This window comes from Oryza sativa, chromosome 8 (genome assembly GCF_034140825.1).
Source record: "Oryza sativa Japonica Group chromosome 8, ASM3414082v1".
NCBI classification, from domain to species: Eukaryota; Viridiplantae; Streptophyta; class Magnoliopsida; order Poales; family Poaceae; genus Oryza; species Oryza sativa.
In genome coordinates this window covers 27,440,665-27,461,586 of record NC_089042.1, presented here as the reverse complement: position 1 = coordinate 27,461,586, position 20,922 = coordinate 27,440,665, and the positions used below count along the sequence as shown (strand labels likewise).

Below are 20,922 nucleotides of genomic sequence, written 5' to 3'. Positions count from 1 at the left end.
TTTTTTGATGGAGGGAGTACTCTTCGTCCAAATTCGTCCTAAATTTGTACTACTACTCTAAAAAAAGAAAAAAAAATCCTAAATCACAGACGAACTGATCAAAAGGCCCAATCAAATTGGGCTCTTCGGCCAGATTCATCCTAAATTTGTACTACTACTCTAAAAAAAGAAAAAAAAATCCTAAATCACAGACGAACTGAACAAAAGGCCCAATCAAATTGGGCCGTTTCGATGAGTTTGGGCCAGGGTGCAGAAGTCTGAAGTTTGCTACTAACGGCGACATAGACGTCCCAATGAATAGACAGTGATAGAAGATTATAAATAACTCCAATAGGCGATAAATGAACAGTGCGCACCGGAAAAACATTAGGTAGTACTCCCTCCGTTTCATAATGTAAGAATTTCTAGAATTGTTCACATTATGTCTAGATTTATTAAGGCCCCGTTTAGCACAGCTCTAGCTCCCAACTCCAATTTACCTGGAGCGGGAGTTGTGCCAAACGGTCCAGATTCTTTTTTTTTTCGGAGTGGAGTTGGCAGAGCTACTCCTAGAAAATGAACTACGGGGGTGGAGCTGGGTTTTTGCTGCTCCACAGCTCCACTCCACCCAAAAGACCCACTACCCTCTAATATTATAGTGTATTTACATGAAAATACCACTCAACTACCCCTTCACCCTTCTTTCCTCCCGTTCTCTCTCCTCCCCCCAATCTTCCTCCCAATCCCGAGCTAGTGCGGCGGCGTCGGCGGGCTGCGGTGGCAGCAACAGCGTCAACGGCGACGGGCAGCGGCAGTGGCGGGCGGCGGCGGCTGCGGGACGACGACGACGGGCGGTGCGCGCGGCCGGAGGCTGGCGGCGGCGGGCTGCGGCAGCGGCGGAGAGCGGCTGTTGCGGGACGAGGACGGGCGGCGCGGCGGCGGGGCCAGCAGGTGGCGGCACCCCATCTTCTTCCCCATCCTCCGATGACGGCCACAACCGGTTGTGGCGGCGTCTGCGTCGGCAGCATACGGGGACAGTGAGCATGGGCCGCGACGCGTCGGCGGTGGCAGGCAGTGGCGGCGGTTGCGGGCGGTGTTGTGGTGGCCGCGACTGGCGGCATGCGGTGGCGTCGGCATCAGCTCGCGAGCGGCGGCGTCGACAGGCGACTCGCGTGCGGGGGCATCGGCAGAAGGCAGCCTGGGCGACGGCGCTTGCGCGGCGGCTTGGGAGGCGGCGGAGATGCGTGGGCCTCCCGGCTGCGGCGGCAACGTCAAGGCGGCGCCTACAAAGTGTTCGATGAAATGGTGACAAAGGATGTATAAATGTGGAGCTGAGTAATCTAGCCAAACACTTTTTTACCTACCTCAGCTCCTAGAGGAGCCAGCTCTCACTGGAGTTAGAGTTTGGAGTTGGGAATTAGAGTTATGAGCTCTACCAAACGGGGCCTAACATTTATATAAATGTAGGTAATACTGGAAAGTTTTACATTATAAAATGGAGAAAGTACGGAGTGTATGATTGAGTTATTATTGTGGCATTAAAAAAGAGAGGTTGATTAGACAAGAAAGGAACGTTTAAGGTAGTATAACCGATCATGCACGGCATTACTACTATATTATATAGAGCTGAAATTCTGGATGCTGGAGTATATATGAAGTTGGTATTTGGTAAGTTGTCGGTTGCCTCCTTTCATCAGATATCAGCGACAGGTATTCTTCTTCTTCTTCTTCTTCTTCTTTAGCTTGACCTGGTATGGACGTCATTAGCCCATCATGGTCCTAATCATGGTGTACGGGCCAACGTTAATCGCCTCGTCTGTTCAAGTGTAAGATTATGCAGTACTACTACTGTTGTTTAAGCATAATTAATAATAAGTGATTAGTTAAGGCAAGATGTACGTATGTACGTGTAGGAAAGGATAGTGCAGGGGAGAGCCCACATGGTCGATGATGACTTGAAACAGGATTATACTACATTTATACTATGGGCAGCTGAAAATTAGTCGATGCATCGCCGTCAGGGAAGATGGGGATTTGATCAGTTGATTTGCAGCAATAATTAAATATTTCAGTGGACACGGTAAAAAAAAGGAAGAAATTAACTCAACGCCGACATCTATATGAGTATGACCACCGAATTGTCTACTTTTCACCTGTGTCGGTACAAAATCCAGCCGCAATATATTACCGGTCGCCTTTTCACATACAGTAGTCCTCCCTTCGTACTCGTATAGGAAATCGTTTAGAACAATTTAAGTCAAGACTTTAGGAATATAAATCATAAATAACTCTTAAGTTGTTGAGTTTGAAAACGTAAAAATTATATTAATATATTTATCTTGAAAAATACTTTCATAGAAACATACCTATATCACTTTTCAATAAATATTTTTGTAAAAAACAAGTAGTTAAAGTTGTGTTTTAAAGATCATGTCGCTGTTCTAAACGATTTTCTTACGAGTACGGAGGGAGTACTTGTATACTTGATCGCCGCAGTAAACATCGATCGAGACGACTCCAGTTTAGCCATAGCAATTGGAGATTGAGAAGCACGGAGCCCACACGGTTGAGAGTTGATGTGGGGGGAAACCGCGTCGATTCGAGCTAGCTGGAGAGGAGGATTGGAGGATATTCTCGATCGTCGGCGAGCGGCGGCGGCAGAGCGAGCATGGATGAATTCCTCCGTACGTCGACGTCGTTGAACAGGTCGCGGGCGGCATGGATCGGTGCTTTTCTCCTTTTCTTCTCGGCTATTGTCCGCCACGACGACCGGCTAAACTCCATCACTGTCCCACATGGCAAATGCCCATTGGAGCTCCTCTCCTCAGATGACACATATTCTAGTTTCTGACGAGATGTGAGCCTGTGGCGATCCTTGGAGTCACGTCTGTTTTAATCTTAACCTCAATTTTTTAGGCAAAACAAAAAACAAAAATTATATAAAAAAATTAAGTCTAAAAGTCTGTTAGAATTTATCTTTTTTAATTTACCTATATATATATATACATATATATATATATGATGAATTACACGTAGATGTAATATTATTGAGAGTACATATATATTTTTTCTAGAATTTTCGATGAAATTTGTTAGTTGGTGTGTATGATGTGTACACGTGAAAACTTTTATGCATAGGATATGATTCCATTAAAGTTAATATTAAAAAATTATGACAAAGAAAAACCTTTAAATTAAATTTTGGTTGCGCTGATAAGCTGACCAACAACAACAGAACGGTATGCATTCATACAAATATCAAATGTCGGCCAACCCTTATCTTAGGACCCACTGTCATGGCTTCACCGATGCTATGGTGCAGCCCCGGTCATCGGATGAAAAAAAAAACAGGGGGCTTAAAATAAGGGATTATCTATATCATATTTAAAAATTAAGACCACCAAGTCTACTTTTCAAATGGCTCATATCGGTTTGATATATATGCAGCCTCATGCCTCCACCTTATCCCCTCCCTCTCCTCGCTCAAATCGGCATGCTCGTTGCCAAACCCCTTGTTCATCGCGCTACACTAGTGAGCCCTCCCATTCCTCCTCCCCATCTCCAGTGGCTTATGTAACCGCCGCTCTCGTCTCCTAACCTCTCCCGTTCCCTCGCCTCCGTCCACCTCTCGTATCCATCACCCATACCAATTTGGTCACTGCTATGGGTCATGACCCAATTACCCAATCCCAATCTCAAACGCCAATTAATTCATTCATAGGTTCTCAACGTCAACGAGGATCACTCTATAGTTAAAAGGAGAAGGGTCCGAGTGAGTTTTGATGCGGATACAATGATCCAGTTTTCATTTTTTTTAAAAAAATATACATCAAAATTTCTTAGCATTTTCATTTTTTTTAAAAAAAGGGTCAATGAGCAGCCGAGCTGAAGCAAGAAAGGCAGGTCAAACACAAACACCAGTACATCACTCTGACCGCCCGGCACACGGCGCTTTCAATCACCCCCACTCCACACTCGTTTCCAACCATCTTTCCACAGATGAGGAGGCCTTTTGCCACCATCACCCCCTCATCTCACATGGCACTAGCACTGTGCTAATGCGATGAGTGCATCCATCAAACACACAGCAGCAAGCAGTGGCCGTCTTGTCTTGTGGCATCTGTTGTTTGGCCTTCGATTCCGTAATGGCATCGTCACCTTGCAATTGCAAGCTTGCAAACATTTCCCCGGGGGTTGAAATGGTCAGAGCAATTGCAACCTACAGCCTCCCAAAGTTGGGGTCCCCCCCCCCCCTCCTACTACCTCCCTGCCTGGCTGCCTCCCAAGTTGCTGTCAACAATTTACTCTGAATAATTGTGTCCTTTTTTCGGTGTCTGATTCTATTTGTTCTTGGGTAAGTAGTGAATCGGTTGCGATCGCAGAAAGACCTAGCGGTGATATGGAAATTTACCGACATCAGTAAGACCGCGTCGATGTCTAAAACGATAACGTTGTTAGGCTGCGTTCGAGAAGGTAACTTTCCTATCCTTTTTCGCCACACACAAGATGAGAATAGTTATTAGCATATGATTAATTGGTATTAACTATTATAAATTTAAAAATATATATTTTTGATTTTTTTAAAAAAAACTCCTTGATAAAGCTTTTTTACATAAAACGGTATGGTTTAGTAGTTCAGAAAGCGAGAACGGTGAGTTGGTAAAAATAAATCGGGAGACTGAGCCGAAATTCAGTATGGAATTCACATACATAAACACTCAATAGGAGTAGAAATTGGGCCGGTCAGCGCCGGCAGCGCAAATAGGGGAGCCATATGGAGTACAAGACAAGGCGTGAATGCTGGGGAAGACGAGCAACTTGATTTGGTTTCTGACCAAATTAAGAGAATATCTGGAGGTTGGGGGCTTTCACACCTAATATTAAAAAAAACATGTTCTTTTCTTCACCTTTTTAAACAAAAAAATCCCCTTTCCCTATATAAATAAGTAAAACCCTATCCTGTTCCTATATGATCATCTTGTCAGTCAGCAGGATGCCATTGACTGGATTGTAGTATAACAAGATGGATGATGCATATCAGCATTTGCATCACCTTCATCAATCCTCTGCTTGGTATGTTGCTGTCACTCCCTGTGAGCCTGTGGCCAACTGAATGAAAAAAAAAAGGAAAAAAAAACAAGCCTTTTTCCCAGCAGCAGGACAGCCACTGGCGCGCACATCGATCCATCGATCACCACTTCACCACCAAGAGCCGAGCAAAAAAGCTAGCCGGAGAAGAAAACCAGGAGGCGGCGGCGGCGGCGGCCGGCGACGAGGGAGAAGCAGTCGCATGCGGCCACTCGGCGGCCATCCGGTCGCTCTCGCCGTGACAGCAGCAGCAGCAATTGCAACTCGCCGAGCTCATCCAAGACAACCCTATCCATGAGGCAACCATGCTCTTGCTCATCAACAAGTACCTGTCCAGGAGCAAGAACCCGGCAGCCGGCGACGACAAGGAGATGCCACCGCCGCCGCCGCCACCGCCGGCGAACGGAGCGGAGCGTGAGTTCATGTGCATCCCCGGCTGCGTGCCGGTGCGCGTCAAGAGGGGAACCACGACGACGACGACGACGACGACCACGGCGAGGACGTCGCGGCACAATTTCGTCAAGTCGGCGGCGTCAGGGCTGTTCCCCGGCGCGCAGTTCACCAACCACGAGTCGCTCCCGGCGATGGAGGAGGCGTACGCCGAGTTCGTCGCCGCGTTCCCGCAGTACGCCGGGCTCGCCCAGGCCGACGCCATCAGGGACGGCGAGTACCAGCACCTCGACCGCCACGTGTGCCTCGACTACACCGGCATCAACCTCTTCTCCCACGCGCAGATGAACTCGTCGGTGCCGTCGACGTCGGCCACGCCGCCGGCGTCGTCGTCGGGCGCGGCGTGGCAGCCGCCGTTCTTTGACATCGCGTACAAGTCCACGAGCCTGCGGTCGCAGGTGCAATGCGGGGACGACGTCGCGGCGGCGTCCGCGGCGGGCGGGATCGGCGGCGCCGTGACGAGGCGCGTCATGGCGTCGCTCAACATCCCCGACGACGAGTACGCCATGGTGTGCACGGCGAACCGGACCACCGCGTTCCGGCTGCTGGCGGAGTCCTACTCCTTCCAGCAGCACGGCAAGCGGCTGCTCACCGTGTACGACTACGAGAGCGAGGCGGCGGGCGCGATGGCGGAGAGCGCGCGCCGCCGCGGTGCGGAGGTGATGTCGGCGACGTTCGCGTGGCCGGGCATGCGCGTCCACGCCGCCGACCTCCGCAAGAAGCTGCTCCGCGGGAGGCGGCGCGGCGGCGGCGGCGGGCACCGGAGGGGGCTCTTCGTGTTCCCGCTGGTGTCGCGGATGACGGGGGCCAGGTACCCATACCTGTGGATGAGCGCGGCGCACGAACAAGGGTGGCACGTCGCGCTCGACGCGTGCGCGCTGGGCACCAAGGACCTCGACACGCTGGGCCTCTCCCTCCTCCGCCCGGACTTCATCGTCTGCAACTTCTTCAAGGTGTTCGGCGAGAACCCCTCCGGCTTCGCGGGCCTCTTCGTCAAGAAGTCCAGCCTCGCCGCGCTGGAGCGCTCCGTCATCGCCCGCAGCATCGGCATCGTCAGCATCGTCCCCGCACGCCGCTGGTCGCTCCACGACGGCTACTCCACCGAGCTCGACCCGGTCGCCGCGGCGGCGGACGACCTCGACACCACCAGCTCCTTCTCCGGCCCACTCAGTGGCACCCTCATCGCGCTCACACTCAAGAACGTACCGGAGATGGACGCCGCAGGCGAGGAGAACGGCCACTCGCCGGAGATCCGCGAGGCCGATCCGCCGCCACCACCACCGCCAATAATGGAGGTGGAGTGCAGGGGGCTGGACCACGCGGACGCGCTGGGGCTGATCGCCATAGGCAACCGGCTGAGGTGCATCAGCAACTGGCTGGTGGTGGCGATGCAGAAGCTGCGGCACCCGCAGTCGGAGCAGGGGAAGGCGCTGGTGCGGGTGTACGGGCCGCGGGTGAAGTTCGAGCGGGGGCCATCGCTGGCGTTCAACGTGTTCGACTGGAAGGGGGAGAAGGTGGCGCCGCCGCTGGTGCAGAAGCTCGCCGACCGCCACAACATCTCCCTCACCTGCGGCTTCCTCCGCCACATCTGCTTCTCCGACAAGTACGACGCCGACAGGGCCGCCGTCCTCGAGCACATCGACGGCGGCGGCAAGAGGAAGGACGCCGCCGGCGAGATGGGGATCTACGTGGTGAACGCGTCGCTGGGGTTCTTGACCAACTTCGACGACGCCTACAGGTTGTGGGCGTTCGTGGCCAAGTTCTTGGACGCCGATTTCGTGGAGAAGGAGCGGTGGAGGTACACCGCGCTCAACCAGAAGACGGTGGAGGTGTAGCCGACATGTCCATCCACCTTCAGCTTCCACCATTGGTACACTTCACTGTCACTGTCACTGTTCGCCATTCTTTTGGGATCAGCTCGATCGGCTGTGCAGAGCTGCTCCGTCCATTCTTTGTGTGAGAGAGGCTCGCTCCAGTGTGTTCATGATTATACTGTAAAATGTAGTCTTTGCTTCCTTAGAAAAAAATATGTGCCTATTACTTGTTCGCTATACTGAAATCATTTGGTTGCCATCTCCAGGATATGAATTCTGCATCATTGTTTCAAAGCAGAAAAAGTTACAGCTATTTTCTTTTATCTGCTCAAGACTTAACTGAATTTTTTAGATAAGATAAAAATTACATCTTCAACGTCTGCATCATAAGATGCACACAGCCAACAGTTTTGCAGGATATTACTGAGAACAATAAAGCATGGGGAGGGAATTAGCTAGTAACAATGAAGCAATAGAGCTAGAGGAAACAAGGATACTAGGACCTAGTACTACTACAGTACTACACAAAGGTTTATTGTTCAGCTTAAAGTAAAAACAAGCTGAGGGGCACGAGGGGAACAATGAATTATTGGAAGATATCTAGACTGAGCACTCTAAGAATAAATACATCAAACTGAGCAACAAGATGGCTAATAATGCGCGTGAGCTCACAGCATTCTTGGCACCCAATCAGTGACCGTTTGCAATGCCGTTGCAGCCCTTGATTTTTCCCTCGGCGGCTTTCTTGTCATAGAACCTCCTGTACATCGAATCAACTTTTGTAAGATAGAATGTTCCTGGTGGCAACAAGCTGGTATCTTTGCTTGTTTCAAAATCTTTTGCTCCATAGCGGTGCTCCATCAGCTTCAATGTCTCAATAAACTTCTCAGGTGAGGTCTATTATAACATGTAAAGGAACAAGTTAGCTTGCTGTAGAGAAATCACACTAACGAATGGACTATTCAGAGATGACTACAGCGGAGCATTTCACAATCAGCAAACATATAATATCATGGAAACTACAGTTGCATCACTTTTTATACGAACAAATCAACTAGTGGTATGTAGCCATCCTTAACAAAGGCAATTTTTAAAATGCTTGAAACAATTAATAACACCCCCCCCCCCCCCCAAGAAAAAAAATGTTGAGGTAAACCTATCCAATAGTGACCGCCCTTGCCCTTTCTTTCCCTGGTGACAGGTTTGGTGGTACAGTATATTTGCATAATTGCATTTGACCAATTCTTTCATCAAATAGCGACGTGGCCATAATGGAAATAAATTCCAAAACCATGTCCGATCATACCGCATGTATGCAACAAATGTACATCATAATATGCTTTATCGCATGGTCATATAATTATTTCTATCTGCAAGTCCACATTAGCAAACTGGCTGGGGGTTGTGAGAATGGAAGACCATACCACATGTCTTGACTCAAGCTTTGTCGTCACATCAAGCACAGAAGCAATGTTCATTAAGCTAAAGGGATGTTGACCATCATGTAGTCTCAACGAAAACATAGTGGATGTCAATCCACTCCCATAAGAAAACATGAGAATTCGCTGGCCATCCTATAAAAGAAATATAATTTAGCTACGAGGAATGATAAAAAATGATGAGGTGTGCCATAAATAGCAAATACATTAAGCTCACCAGACTGTCATGCTTGTTGTAGATCACAGATGCCAATGCAGCATAAAGAGATGCAGTGTACATATTACCGATCTGTTTTGGAAGCAGAGTTGATGGTTGAACTTTGATATCATACAGATGCTTTGCTACTTGTTGAGAGGCCTGAAAGTTTGGTAGAATGGAGTTAACGTTTACATCAATCAAGGCATCAAGCATTTCAAGAAGTAACATCCAACAAATAAGAATGGACCTTTTCCAAGTCACGACTTTGGTAGCTTTCTTCACTAGTCAAATTTGCAAAAGGCTGAAGCTTCTCTTTAGCATCATTATCAACCGTGCTAATGTTCATGAAAAGAAAAGAGACAAGAAACATCAATTAGGGGCCATGGCATGTCAGATTAAAAAAAAAAGAATTATGTATCACCCAAAAAAAAAAACAGGAAGTCTCCTCAAGAGCCACATAACAGTACTACCTCCGTTTCAGGTTATAAAACTTTCTAGCATTGCCCACATTCATATAAATGTTAATGAATCTAGATACATAATTATATCTAGATTCATTAACATCTATATGAATGTGGGCAATGCTAGAAAGTCTTATAACCTGAAACGGAGGAAGTATTTGATATGTAGCTCAAGAGACTACATCGTAAGGAGTAAAAGAAAGAGCCATGGCGTGGATATTACAGACCTGCAATTACGCATGAAGTCATTGAAATAAAGTCGGGCGAAACTCTTTTGTACAAGCTGTCATAAACCATAATGCAACGAAACAGTAAGCATTCTCTGAGAGTTGAGAGGACAGGATGGGCAAATCTAAACCGCATTCGACAAAACGCTTTGTCTTGGAGAGGTGTTCAGTCATCATACCTTATTATATGGAGAATGGAAGACACAGTATTCTGCATCAGAAATCGAGAATTGTTCTCCCACTATCTTTTCATACCTATTGTTATCATAGTACAAATTGTTATTGCTTGAGAAGGTTAGTATCTTAATGTAGTACAATTCAGGGGGATAATGGCATTAGACTCACTTGGTACAATATTGCCTATAGCACGAATCAAGAGCCATCAGATAGCATGTCTGAGAAAGTTTTCCATCAACAACCTACAGTATGTCCAGATGCAACAGTATTGTAAGAATACAATACTATGAAATGAATAACCAACAGCATAGTGTAGGATTGAGAAAAATGACCATTGTCATTCACAAAGAGAAGCACATGCAAGAATAGAATTCTAACCGGGTATTCACTTGCAAGATCAGGCTTGTAGAAATCGTAAACATGGGCCATGTGTGAAGCCCTATATTTACTTTCAAAAGAAATGGGAGCATTCGGACCAATAAGCATAGCAATAGCAGCAGCACCACCTGTTGGACGAGCTGGCCCTTCTGCATAAACCTGATCATAATAGTTGCATAAAATGGGCCATTGAATGAGGAGAGCTGCACATGGACAGAAGCAAGAGAAAACTGAAAATAACTGGAAGGTGATATTGGGTAACAAACCGCGCTATCTGTGCAAACAACAAGACCGTAGCGTCCATCCCAGGATTTACTTTCCACCCAATTAACACAATTCAACAGGGCAGCTGTTCCACCATAGCATGCGTTACTTGAGTCAACCCCCTCAATGTCAGTATTGCCACTCTCCTATGTTTGAGATAAATGTTAAGAATAATGAATCACTGTGGCTAAAATGTACAGCTAATAAAACAAATAAGCTGAAACTGCCTATTCATCAAGAGATTCTGGACAAGAGGAAAGGTAGTAGATAAAAATAAATCAATTCAAAATATGATAATTGCATATCTGGTTCAAGCCAAAAAGAAAATTCATGTCTGGGTTAGGTGGGGTTCTTATTTTAGTTAGGGGGGAAACCAACAAACCTCGAAAATATGCATCAGCCATGTTTTGATGGATTTGCTTTTGTCTATCACTGTCTCACTACCAACCTCCAGGCGGCCAATTTGCTTAGGATCAATGTTGTACTTTTTCAGCAGTGATGCAACAACCGTCAAGCTGAAACAACATTCATTCTGAGCATTCACATACAACTACCAACTACAGAATTGCATGTAAAAGAAAAGAAGATATTTATTGCTTCGTGAATTCAATCTGTTGTGAAACCCAACACAGATAAAATAAGGGGATCAATATAACAGATAAGTTGTTCAAACAAGTTAACAAGGGAGATACCTCATAGAGATAACATCTTCCACCTCGCTGCAATAGGCCATGCAGTCCTGCCCAAGACCAATTGTGTACTTACCCTTGCTGGCTCCATCGTGCGCTTCCAGCGCTTCCTGCAGCAATTTGTTAAACACATGAACATTCAACTCTAAGTGTAACAAAATTCTGTCAAGGGTAATCTGCTCTAAAAAACTAGAACCAACACAGCATAAATAGCATATTATCATTCATTGATAAAATCTAGAACCAACGCAGAATATTACAATATTATTATTATCCGTTGATACAATTATCCATGCATTGTTAGTAGATAAACTCATCGGACTCTTCCCTAATGCAACACCAAATGCCATGCTCTGTTCGCTTTCTGAATACCAGGCACCAGGTATAATGCAGTTGAGAGCTGATTTCACACACTCTATGGGGAAAAAACCGCCGCGCTAATGATCCACAAATCTAGGAAAGTGAAAGCATTGGGAAACGAAGGTTGAAACGTTTACGACAATCCCACTCCTGACGATCTCAGCCATCTCCTCCAAATCCAGGTTTTCACCCATCACCCATAAACCCCCGCCGCGGTAATTTCCCCCCAAAACAAACAATTGTCAAATTTTGATTTGAAAAAAAAAAGAAAAAACAAACAAACCATCCATGATCTCCACAAGCCTCCTCGGATCAGCCAAGCTCGCCACGCCAGCATCGCATCACATCGCAGCAGGAGAGGAAAAAAACAACGAATCGAACGGAGATTTTGTTTTTTTTTTAAGATTTTTTTAAAAAAAACAAAACTCGTGCGAGAGAGAAAGCTCACCTGGTGGACGCAGGCGGGAGGGAAGTAGATGTCCATGGCGAGGATCCCGACGTCGTTGGGCTGCTCCATCTCGCGATCTCTCTCGATCTCCCCTCCGCTTCCGCGTTTCGCTTCTCGAAGTGGCTGGCTCGCGCGGGCGCCGCCTGAAGTGTGAGGGGGGCGGGGGCTTGACGACGGAGCGGAGCGGAGCAGCACGTCGCGTGAAGGATGGAGATGAGACTCGAATACGGATCTCGCGTCCTCCTCTCGTGGAAGTGTGGAACCGGTCTTTTGTGAGCTGCGTGTGACTCCCGTTCAGCTACGGCTGCTTTGCTTGCGGCTGCCCACGACGATTGCCCAGCTGGCATCATCACAGATGGGCCACGACGGAAACAGGAATAAAAATTTATTATTGTACAACTTTGAGACCACACATGCGTTTTGTCAGCAATAAGGACAGTACTATTTCTTTTTCTGGTAGGAGGAGAACAGATTAGTGTCTTAAAATATGCTCCATGCTCGGTAAAAGAAACTCAAAACTACGAGAAAACATGTTTTTTTTCATATTCGTGTTACTAGGATGATTTTTTTAAGGATGAAGGGAGTAAAACTTTATCAATCCAGATTCGTTGTATTGTGATATATCCTATCTAATACCATACTATTTTAGAACAGAATGAGTAAACAACTTAGTAGGAATATACTCCTTTCATTTAAGGAAATAAAAAAAGTATCAGACACGATACATCCTAATCCTATGGATATGGATAAGAATATGTCACATCCAATATTAGATTTATTTACTATTTGTTTTTTCATATAGGGAGAATGTCACACAAAGAATCTAGACAACTATCCAAAATAAAAATACGTTGAGGCTGTAGGTCCAAATTCGTAGTTTTATGATGGGTCTTATTCTATTCTAGATTGGTACCCTCCGTCTCAAAATATAAGTATTTTTAGACTAGTGTTAAGTCAAACTTTTTTTTTTACTTTGGCCATTAATAGTAAAAAAAAATAAAAAGAGATCAATCACGTAAAATTGATGTTATTAGATTTATCATTAAACAAACTAGAAAAAAATATGCAACTCTTTTTATTTAAATCAATTTACTTTTATAGATATTGTTGGTCAAAGTAGCATATCAAATATCGTGTCAAGATCCAAATATACTTATATTTTGGGATGGAGGGAGTACATATTTGGATGGAGACAATATACAAAGAGTAAATTTCATCACCGGTCCCTAAACTTGTACCGTTGTGTCATCCCGATCCCTAAACTCGCAAATCGACCGTTCAAGTCGTTCGACTGTGTTATCCCGGTCCCTAAACTTGCAGATCACTCGTTTAGATCCTCCAACTTGTTCAGTTGTGTCACCCCGGTCTCTAAACTTGGATTTGAATATCATCTAGGTCAAATATGATGGTCTAAAGACTTTATATTTAAAAATAATTCATAATTTTTTCATGTGAACTCTAATGAAAATAAACTTTATAACAAACTTGTAGCCCTCGACACGATCTACAACTTTGTGGTTGAAATTTTTTTTATTTTAAGTCATTTTTTGTCCCAAAATGTAATTTTAAAATTAAAATTTCAAAATCTATAAACATGCAACAATATTTTGGGACCCTAAATAGTTTTAATTCAAAAACTTTTTAACTACAAAGTTGTAGGTCGCGTCGAGGGCTACAATTTTGATATAAAGTTTGTCTTCATTAGAGTTCACATGAAAAAGTTATGAATTATTTTTTGATATAAAGTTTTTAGACCGTCCTGTTTATGGACGGGGGTGACAAAATTGAACAAGTTGGAGGATCTAAACGAGTGATCTGCAAGTTTAGAGACCGGGATGACACAGTCGAACAAGTTTGAGGACCTAAACGGTCGATTTGTGAGTTTAGAGACCGGGATGACACAGCGGTATAAGTTTAAAGACCAGTGATAGACTTTACTCATATACAAATGAATACTAATCAATTGAGTAACTTTCGACTGAAATACTCTCTTCGTTCAAAAAAAATTAACTCAATATGATATGTGTCACATCAAACAGGTGAAATTTGAATAGGAGCCTGACCAGATTTCTAGTATATGACGAGTTACATCTCATATTAAATAATTTTTTTAGAATGCAGGAAGTGTGCTAACGTTTGGCTGCGACTTACAATGGAGGAACGTGTTTGAAGCAACGAAAACTATTTGTAGGTTACTTTTTTTATATAATTTTCAAGTATTAGTAAATCCAAAATTGATAGCAGGATGAAAGTGAATTGAGAAAATATCCTAAATTAAGTAACATAATTAGAATTGGATGCACTTTATAAACCATAACTTAAAAACACAGATGGTCGTGAGATGAGATGTTTTTGTTAGTGGTATACGAGTATTGGTACAGGGTGTGATCGGTTAGATGCATGAACATTGTGCTAGTTTGATTTCCTGATTGAAGTTTCATAAGTTAAAATGTTGGTAAGTTAAAACTAAATACTCCAATAGAACTCTATCATACCAAAAATTTCCAACATATGACTGGTGCAAGAAAATTAATTTCTAATATCTACTTTCAAGGCATGTTTTTTAAAATAGCTGAATGATTTTATGATAATTATTGTTTTAGAGGAAATTTTATTATAACTATTATAGAGTACAAACGAATGAATTAACTATCGTAAAGTTGCAAAATTAGTTTCCAAAAAATATTCACATATATAAAGCCTTTGTGAAAATCACAATGTTTAAGAGCCCGTGAAGCATTTCATTGCTTAGAAAAGAACCCACTAGTGGTCTACATGCTCTGTTCCAAAATAAATTCATTTTTCACCCCATCCCATATATACCAATACAAAACCAAAAGGACTAATATCCCTACTTCTACTTTACCTACTGTAAATGCAATTACTTTTTATTTTTATAACCTCCGATACAATAATTGCTCAAATATGAACCTACTTTTGGAAAAAATAGGATGAGTAAAAAGAACTTATTATGGGAAGTAGGGAGTATAGACAAGTTTGGAACTCTGGATTACAATATGTGAAAAGGAAATCCTGAATCTCTATTATTATAAAAATTGAAAACGTTTTTTGCCGGTATTTTGGTACGTCATCCGTATATGAGTCGGTTTTTAAGTTCGTTCGCTTTTGAAAATACATATCAGTATTTGAGTCGACTTTTAAGTTTGTTCGCTTTTGCACATACAAAAGGAGCCGTATAAAAAAATATTTTTAAAAGAACTCGCATGCTAACTTGAGATTATCATACTTCTAACTGCAGCTCATGATTTTCAAAAAGAAAATATATTCAAGCGAATTGCCACAATAAATTTCACCTTAACTAAAGAATAAAATAGTAATGAGATTAAAACAGTGTTCACCTGTTGCAACAGACATTTTTTCTAGTTAATTATAAAATTCAAAATAAGGCCAGGTTCAAACACGTAGGCCCTTTGACGTCAAAACATCCGCTGTACTAAATTTACACAAACTCGGCCTAGTGGGGTACCAATACGTGGGACAAACCAAACGGCCCACTAGTGTTGGGCTTGGACCGTACTGGTAGGAGAGAAAGGGGAAATGGGCTGTACCTATCAGGTCCATTGCATATAGGTTTTAGATATCAGGCCCATTTAATTAACTTGGCTTTGTTTCGAAGCAGCTAAGGTGCCTATCGTTTGTAGGTAAAACTTTTATAAATGTGTTCTTGGTGACTTAAAAACTAATGTTGAAAAAGAACTACGTTAAAAATATCTCAAAATCAATCTTAAAATTAAGCTTGAAAATTCAAAATTTGACTTTTTCTTTGGCTGATTAGGCCAACCGATGGGAGCCTAAACATATTGTCAAGTAAAGGAGAGGAAAAAAAAAAGTTTTACACACTACAAAACCGTGATCCTCGCTGGCTCGCTGCACAGCGGATCCCGCACGATATCTCTGGAGACACGGGCCCAGATCTCCGTATCAGGTAGGTGGTCCCCACATCCCGCGTTGGATCCAGCTGGGCCAATCCGGGGCCCCTCCCCGGCCCCCTCCCACTCCGTCCCTCCGGATCCCCTGCTCCCGCTCCCCCGCGACGCTCGCCCACGCTACACGAACGCAAGCCACCACTCGCCTGCTGCCGCGTGTCCAAGCTTCCGGTGGTCCCTCCTTACTTGCCGCCGGTGGGCCCTCCCCACCACTACAGCCCCCACCTCGCGTATCCGGGCCCCACCTGTCATTTAAAGTGACCCCATGTTACTCCTACTACTATACACACCTTTTGAATATCCGTAATATTTTACTGGTCCAATATTTTCAAAGGTGTTGGGGAGTAGTAGTAGCTGGGAAGTCACGAGTCACGCACGGATGCGAATCTTAAGACCGGGCCTAATCCAAATGGCCACTCGTAATACTGGCTTAATTACTCATCAATGCGTTGCAAACTTGACTAGAGTACAGTATCATGTGTGTGGGGCCCACGCGAGGCGGCCGGGTCCCCCGTGTCAGGAAGGGTGAGGAAGCGACAACGCGTCCTGGGCCGTCGGATCCGCACCGGCGCGCGGATTAATGCGGCGGGGCCCGGTACAGGTCACCACGGGTCCCCACCACGACCCGGTTGGGGCGGTGGCCCCGGGCCACATCGACCGCACAAGGGACCCCACCGCCAAGTGAGACCACCCCCACCACTTGATAAATCCAACTCACCCCATTCGCAGCAGCGAAGCGAAGCGAGTGAACACACACCTCTCCCCCCACCCTTTCCCGCAACACGCGAAAAGAGAGGCGAGGCGGAAACAAGCCCGGGCTTTTCCGTCTCGTCTCGTCTCCCTCCCAAACCGAACCAATCCAATCTCTTCTCATCCATCCCCATGGAGGCGCAGGCGCAGGACAAGGCGGAGGAGGGGGAGGAGGAGGGCACGCGGCAGCAACACGCGCAGGCTGGGCCGGTCGGTGCGGCTGGTGGTGGTGGTGGGGGGGGCGCGGCGGCTGTGGCGATGAGCGCCATCCCCATGAACAGCTGGCTCGTGCCCAAGCCCGAACCGGTGGAGTTCTTCGGCGGGATGGCCATGGTGCGCAAGCCGCCGCCGAGGAACCGGGACCGGCACACCAAGGTGGAGGGGCGCGGGAGGCGGATCCGCATGCCGGCGGCGTGCGCGGCCAGGATCTTCCAGCTCACGCGGGAGCTAGGGCACAAGTCCGACGGCGAGACCATCCGGTGGTTGCTGCAGCAGTCGGAGCCGGCAATCATCGCGGCCACCGGAACCGGCACCGTCCCGGCGATCGCGACCACCGTCGATGGCGTGCTCCGCATCCCCACCCAGTCGTCGTCGTCCTCTGGCCCGGCGTCCTCCGCGGTGGTCGACGGTGAGGAGTCCTCGGCCAAGCGACGCCGCAAGCTGCAGCCCACGCGCGCGGTGGCTGGCGCGTCTCCGCTGGCCACGGCGGCGCCCGCGGCGTACTACCCGGTCATCGCTGACCCTCTCCTGCAAGGTAGCGGCGGCGCGGCGATTTCAGTCCCGAGCGGCCTCGCTCCCATCACCGCCACCGGCGCTCCCCAAGGCCTCGTGCCCGTCTTCGCCGTCCCGGCCACTGGCAGCCCCGCGGTCGCCGGCGGCAACCGCATGATCCCGCAAGCCACCGCCGTATGGATGGTCCCGCAGCCCGCAGGCGCCGCGGGCGCGGGCAACCAACCCACGCAATTCTGGGCCATCCAATCCGCGCCCCAGCTCGTGAACTTCGCCGGCGCGCAGTTCCCGACGGCGATTAACGTCGCCGACTTCCAGCAGCAGCAACAACAGCAGCCGGTGTCAACAACCATCGTCCAGAACAGCAACTCGGGCGAGCACATGCACTTCTCCGGCGCCGACTCCCACGAGCAGCAGCGGCGCGGGCGGAAGGAAGGCAACAGCGGCGGCGTGGTGGACCACCCGGAGGAGGACGAAGACGACGACGACGACGAGCCGGTCTCCGACTCCAGCCCGGAAGAGTAGCAAACACACACAGCACAACACAAAAAAAGCAAGCGAGGCGAGCACTCCACTGCACGCCAAAAAGTCCACAAGTCCCCCCCACACACAAAGCTTAGGTTCCTTTTTGCTCCGATTCAATTTCTCGATCGTTTCTTTCCCGCAATATTCCTCATCCTTGTCATGATGAACTAGTAATTACTCCCGCGTGTTGTGCTGTGCTGTGCTGGTACTACTCCTTACTTTCCCGTCCTTAGCTCAGTGTTTAGTCTTAGAGAAGAAGAAGATGATGATGATTTAGCATGCAAATGAGCAGTTGACAATTTGACATAAGATTAAGTCTAATCCAGTACTACTTGCTGTGACAGTGTGATGTGCTTGTTCGCTCTGATTTGATTTTGGAAATGGTGGTAAAGCTAATGGTAGGAAGGATGGAGGGATGGTAGAGCGGCCGGCACGTGCGTGCGGTGGGACCAGGGGGCGCTTTAACGCACACGGCCGGAGCCCGGCGGTGGGGCCAAGCCGGTGGTGGTTCGGGTGTGGCCAAAGTGGTGGTGGTGTGGTGGGTCAAAGAGCGCCCTCGCGGACCGTGCGGTGGCGAGAGTTACCGCCTGGCCATCACGTGATTGATGGGGTGGGCCCGCACGTTTGCCGCCGCGTGGTGGGGGCCGCGTGGGTGGGAGCGGTAGGTGGGGTCCAACTGCCTCGGGTGGGCACCACGTCGACACGTGTTGGGACGCGGGTGGTGGGGACGGTGGGCCCTTGTCCTCCTCTCCCCTATGGGTGGGGACCTGGTCTGGTGGGGCCCGAGGCGTGGGTGCCGGTGACGTGGTCCCCGCGAATATGCGCAGTTTCGCACGCGGGATCCCAACTCCGATTACCGGGATCTAAGACACAGACAGTGGTACAGCTAATGGCATTAGACTATTCCTAATCCAAGACACATAATTTTCATAAATTTTATTTCATCGAGAAACTAGTGTACTAAACACTACTCTTTCATGTGCACCACTTGTTCATATTTAAATTTAATACTATTTATCTCACATGATATCTTATATGTTTTGTAAAATCATATCACATGCAAGACCTGGTTTCTTTCTCTTTCCTCATTTATTAACTTGTTACGTTATTTTTCATTCTAGCTGGCAGCTTATTTAATGCTATGGACACCATTCTAATCATTGGGTCGAGAATTGTCTTATAAGCTTACCACCATTTTTCGTTACTGCTGTACTTATTAGAGCAGATAAACACATATCAAAAAGATAAAAGAAAAAAAAGAGATGAGCAGCGGGCTATAGATTTGTAGCCAGTTATAGCACGAGCTTCAAGACAAATGTATCTATGATAGGTGAGATCATATATTAATAATGTAGTGAGTATATATATTTACAGGTAACTAGTATATGAATTGGCTATTAAATTGACTATAGATGATTTGGAGCTAGTAATTGGCTATACTATCTCTAGCAGCCGTATTACCGCACCAACCATACCGCTTTTACTGATCAATTAGGCACGTCTCTTTCTACTACGTGAAGAAAAGCGGTTTTAAAAGTTAAAAAGCTGGATTTATCAGTTGCAAATGTACTTATGGAGTACTACTGCCTTCTGAGGTGGTATTTGGTTGGAGGGATTAAAGTGGAGCTAAACTTTAGTCCCTCTAAAAAAAAAACATAAGTCCATACCATAAGGACTTATAATTTTATGAGAGAGACTAAATTTAGTCTCTAGTTTCCAAAGACCCCCCGAAAGAGGTGGTAAAAAAACAGGTACAGTTATACTGCGATGCCGTTACTTGTCTGGGTCTGAGTACTCTGTACTGCTACTGAAGAAGAAGAAGAGGAGAAGGGACAAGGAGAAACCTTAGCCCGTATTGCTACTCCTCCAGTACAAGGATTAGGTGTTTGGAGAGTGAGGAGGGAGAATCGGAGGAGGTTAACGCAGAAAGTGGCCGTCTTTTCCCTTTCGTAATCGGCTAGCTTGGCTAGTGCGGCTCCTAAAAAACTTTCAGGTTCAAAGGCTACTACTGCTGCTGGTAGAGGAGTGGAGGAGTAGCGCGCCTTTGGTGAGTTGAGCCACTGCACGAGGCGGCACTACGGTGGCGCTGTTGCCGTGCGCCGTCGAGATGGTGGTGATGCTTTTGCGCAAAGGAGAGATCGACTCGATCAAAAGGAGAGTGCCGTTAATCATCTCTGGGCCTTGCGGCCTGATGAGCATTTGATGACGTGCTTTTATATACCCATCCTATAAATACGAATCTGGAGTCTAATTCTATCCTAGATTACAATATATTAGAACAAAAGGAGTAGTGTGACATACTTTTATAGTCCCATCGTAGAACTACGAATATAGAGGGCATGTTTGTTACAGCGAGCTCAGCTATACAGTTTCAGCTCCATCAAAACTAGGAGTGAAGCTGGATGGAGCTCTCTTACAAAATAAACTAGAGTTGTGGATCTGGGTTTAGAGAGCTCCACAACTCCACTCCAGACCCAACTCCTGGAGTTAAATTTAGAAGTTGAAGCTGTACCAAACAGGCCCGGAGTCTAATCCCATTCTAGATCCCAATATATTGGGACAAAGGGAGTAGTGTGTTGCCCATGCTAATACCCCGTCCTTGTACATGTAGGCTGTGTTTAGTTCCTTCCAAAGTTGAAAGTTTTGGTTGAAATTGGTACGATGCGTATGACAGGTTGATGTGATGAAAAAAGTTGAAAGTTTGGATCCAAAGTTTGGATCTAAACACAGCCATAGTATCCGTATAAATTGTGACCCTTTATTTATGGGATCTGATTAATGAAAAAAAAAGATGTAGCGGATCGAGTTCTGGTGTTCGAGATCAGGATAATCTCAAGTTCTTGTGTTGGAAGAAATCCTAAGTGCTAAAATGCCTGCATGCACCAATCATCCGATGGAACGGTCAAGGGAAGAGATCATGCCATCTCATCGATTAACGTCAAACATGGAGCTTGAATTGATTATGATCAGTATTTTTATTATGAGTAAGGTTGTCAAC

General features: G+C 46.4%; 3 protein-coding genes across 3 annotated transcripts; 2 read left to right on the top strand and 1 right to left on the bottom strand.

Moving 5' to 3' along the window:
• Nucleotides 1-5,025: 5,025 nt before the first annotated feature.
• On the top strand, nt 5,026-7,599 carry LOC4346216 (uncharacterized). The gene has a single exon (XM_015794628.3). The coding sequence runs from the start codon at nt 5,373-5,375 to the stop codon at nt 7,350-7,352; it is 1,980 nt and encodes a 659-aa protein (XP_015650114.1). The 5' UTR covers nt 5,026-5,372; the 3' UTR covers nt 7,353-7,599.
• Nucleotides 7,600-7,657: 58 nt separating this feature from the next.
• LOC4346215 (hydroxymethylglutaryl-CoA synthase) lies at nt 7,658-12,252 on the bottom strand. The gene is made up of 12 exons (NM_001403686.1): nt 11,974-12,252; nt 11,169-11,275; nt 10,859-10,991; nt 10,479-10,622; nt 10,213-10,371; nt 10,003-10,076; nt 9,837-9,912; nt 9,658-9,713; nt 9,217-9,304; nt 8,988-9,128; nt 8,756-8,905; nt 7,658-8,228 (listed from the first exon to the last, which is right to left on the bottom strand). The coding sequence occupies exons 1-12, from the start codon at nt 12,040-12,042 to the stop codon at nt 8,022-8,024; spliced, it is 1,404 nt and encodes a 467-aa protein (NP_001390615.1). The 5' UTR covers nt 12,043-12,252; the 3' UTR covers nt 7,658-8,021.
• Nucleotides 12,253-16,653: 4,401 nt separating this feature from the next.
• On the top strand, nt 16,654-18,267 carry LOC4346214 (transcription factor PCF2-like). The gene has a single exon (NM_001403687.1). It carries the CDS (start codon nt 16,803-16,805, stop codon nt 17,922-17,924), a length of 1,122 nt encoding a protein of 373 aa, NP_001390616.1. The 5' UTR covers nt 16,654-16,802; the 3' UTR covers nt 17,925-18,267.
• The last annotated feature ends 2,655 nt before the right edge of the window (nt 18,268-20,922 follow it).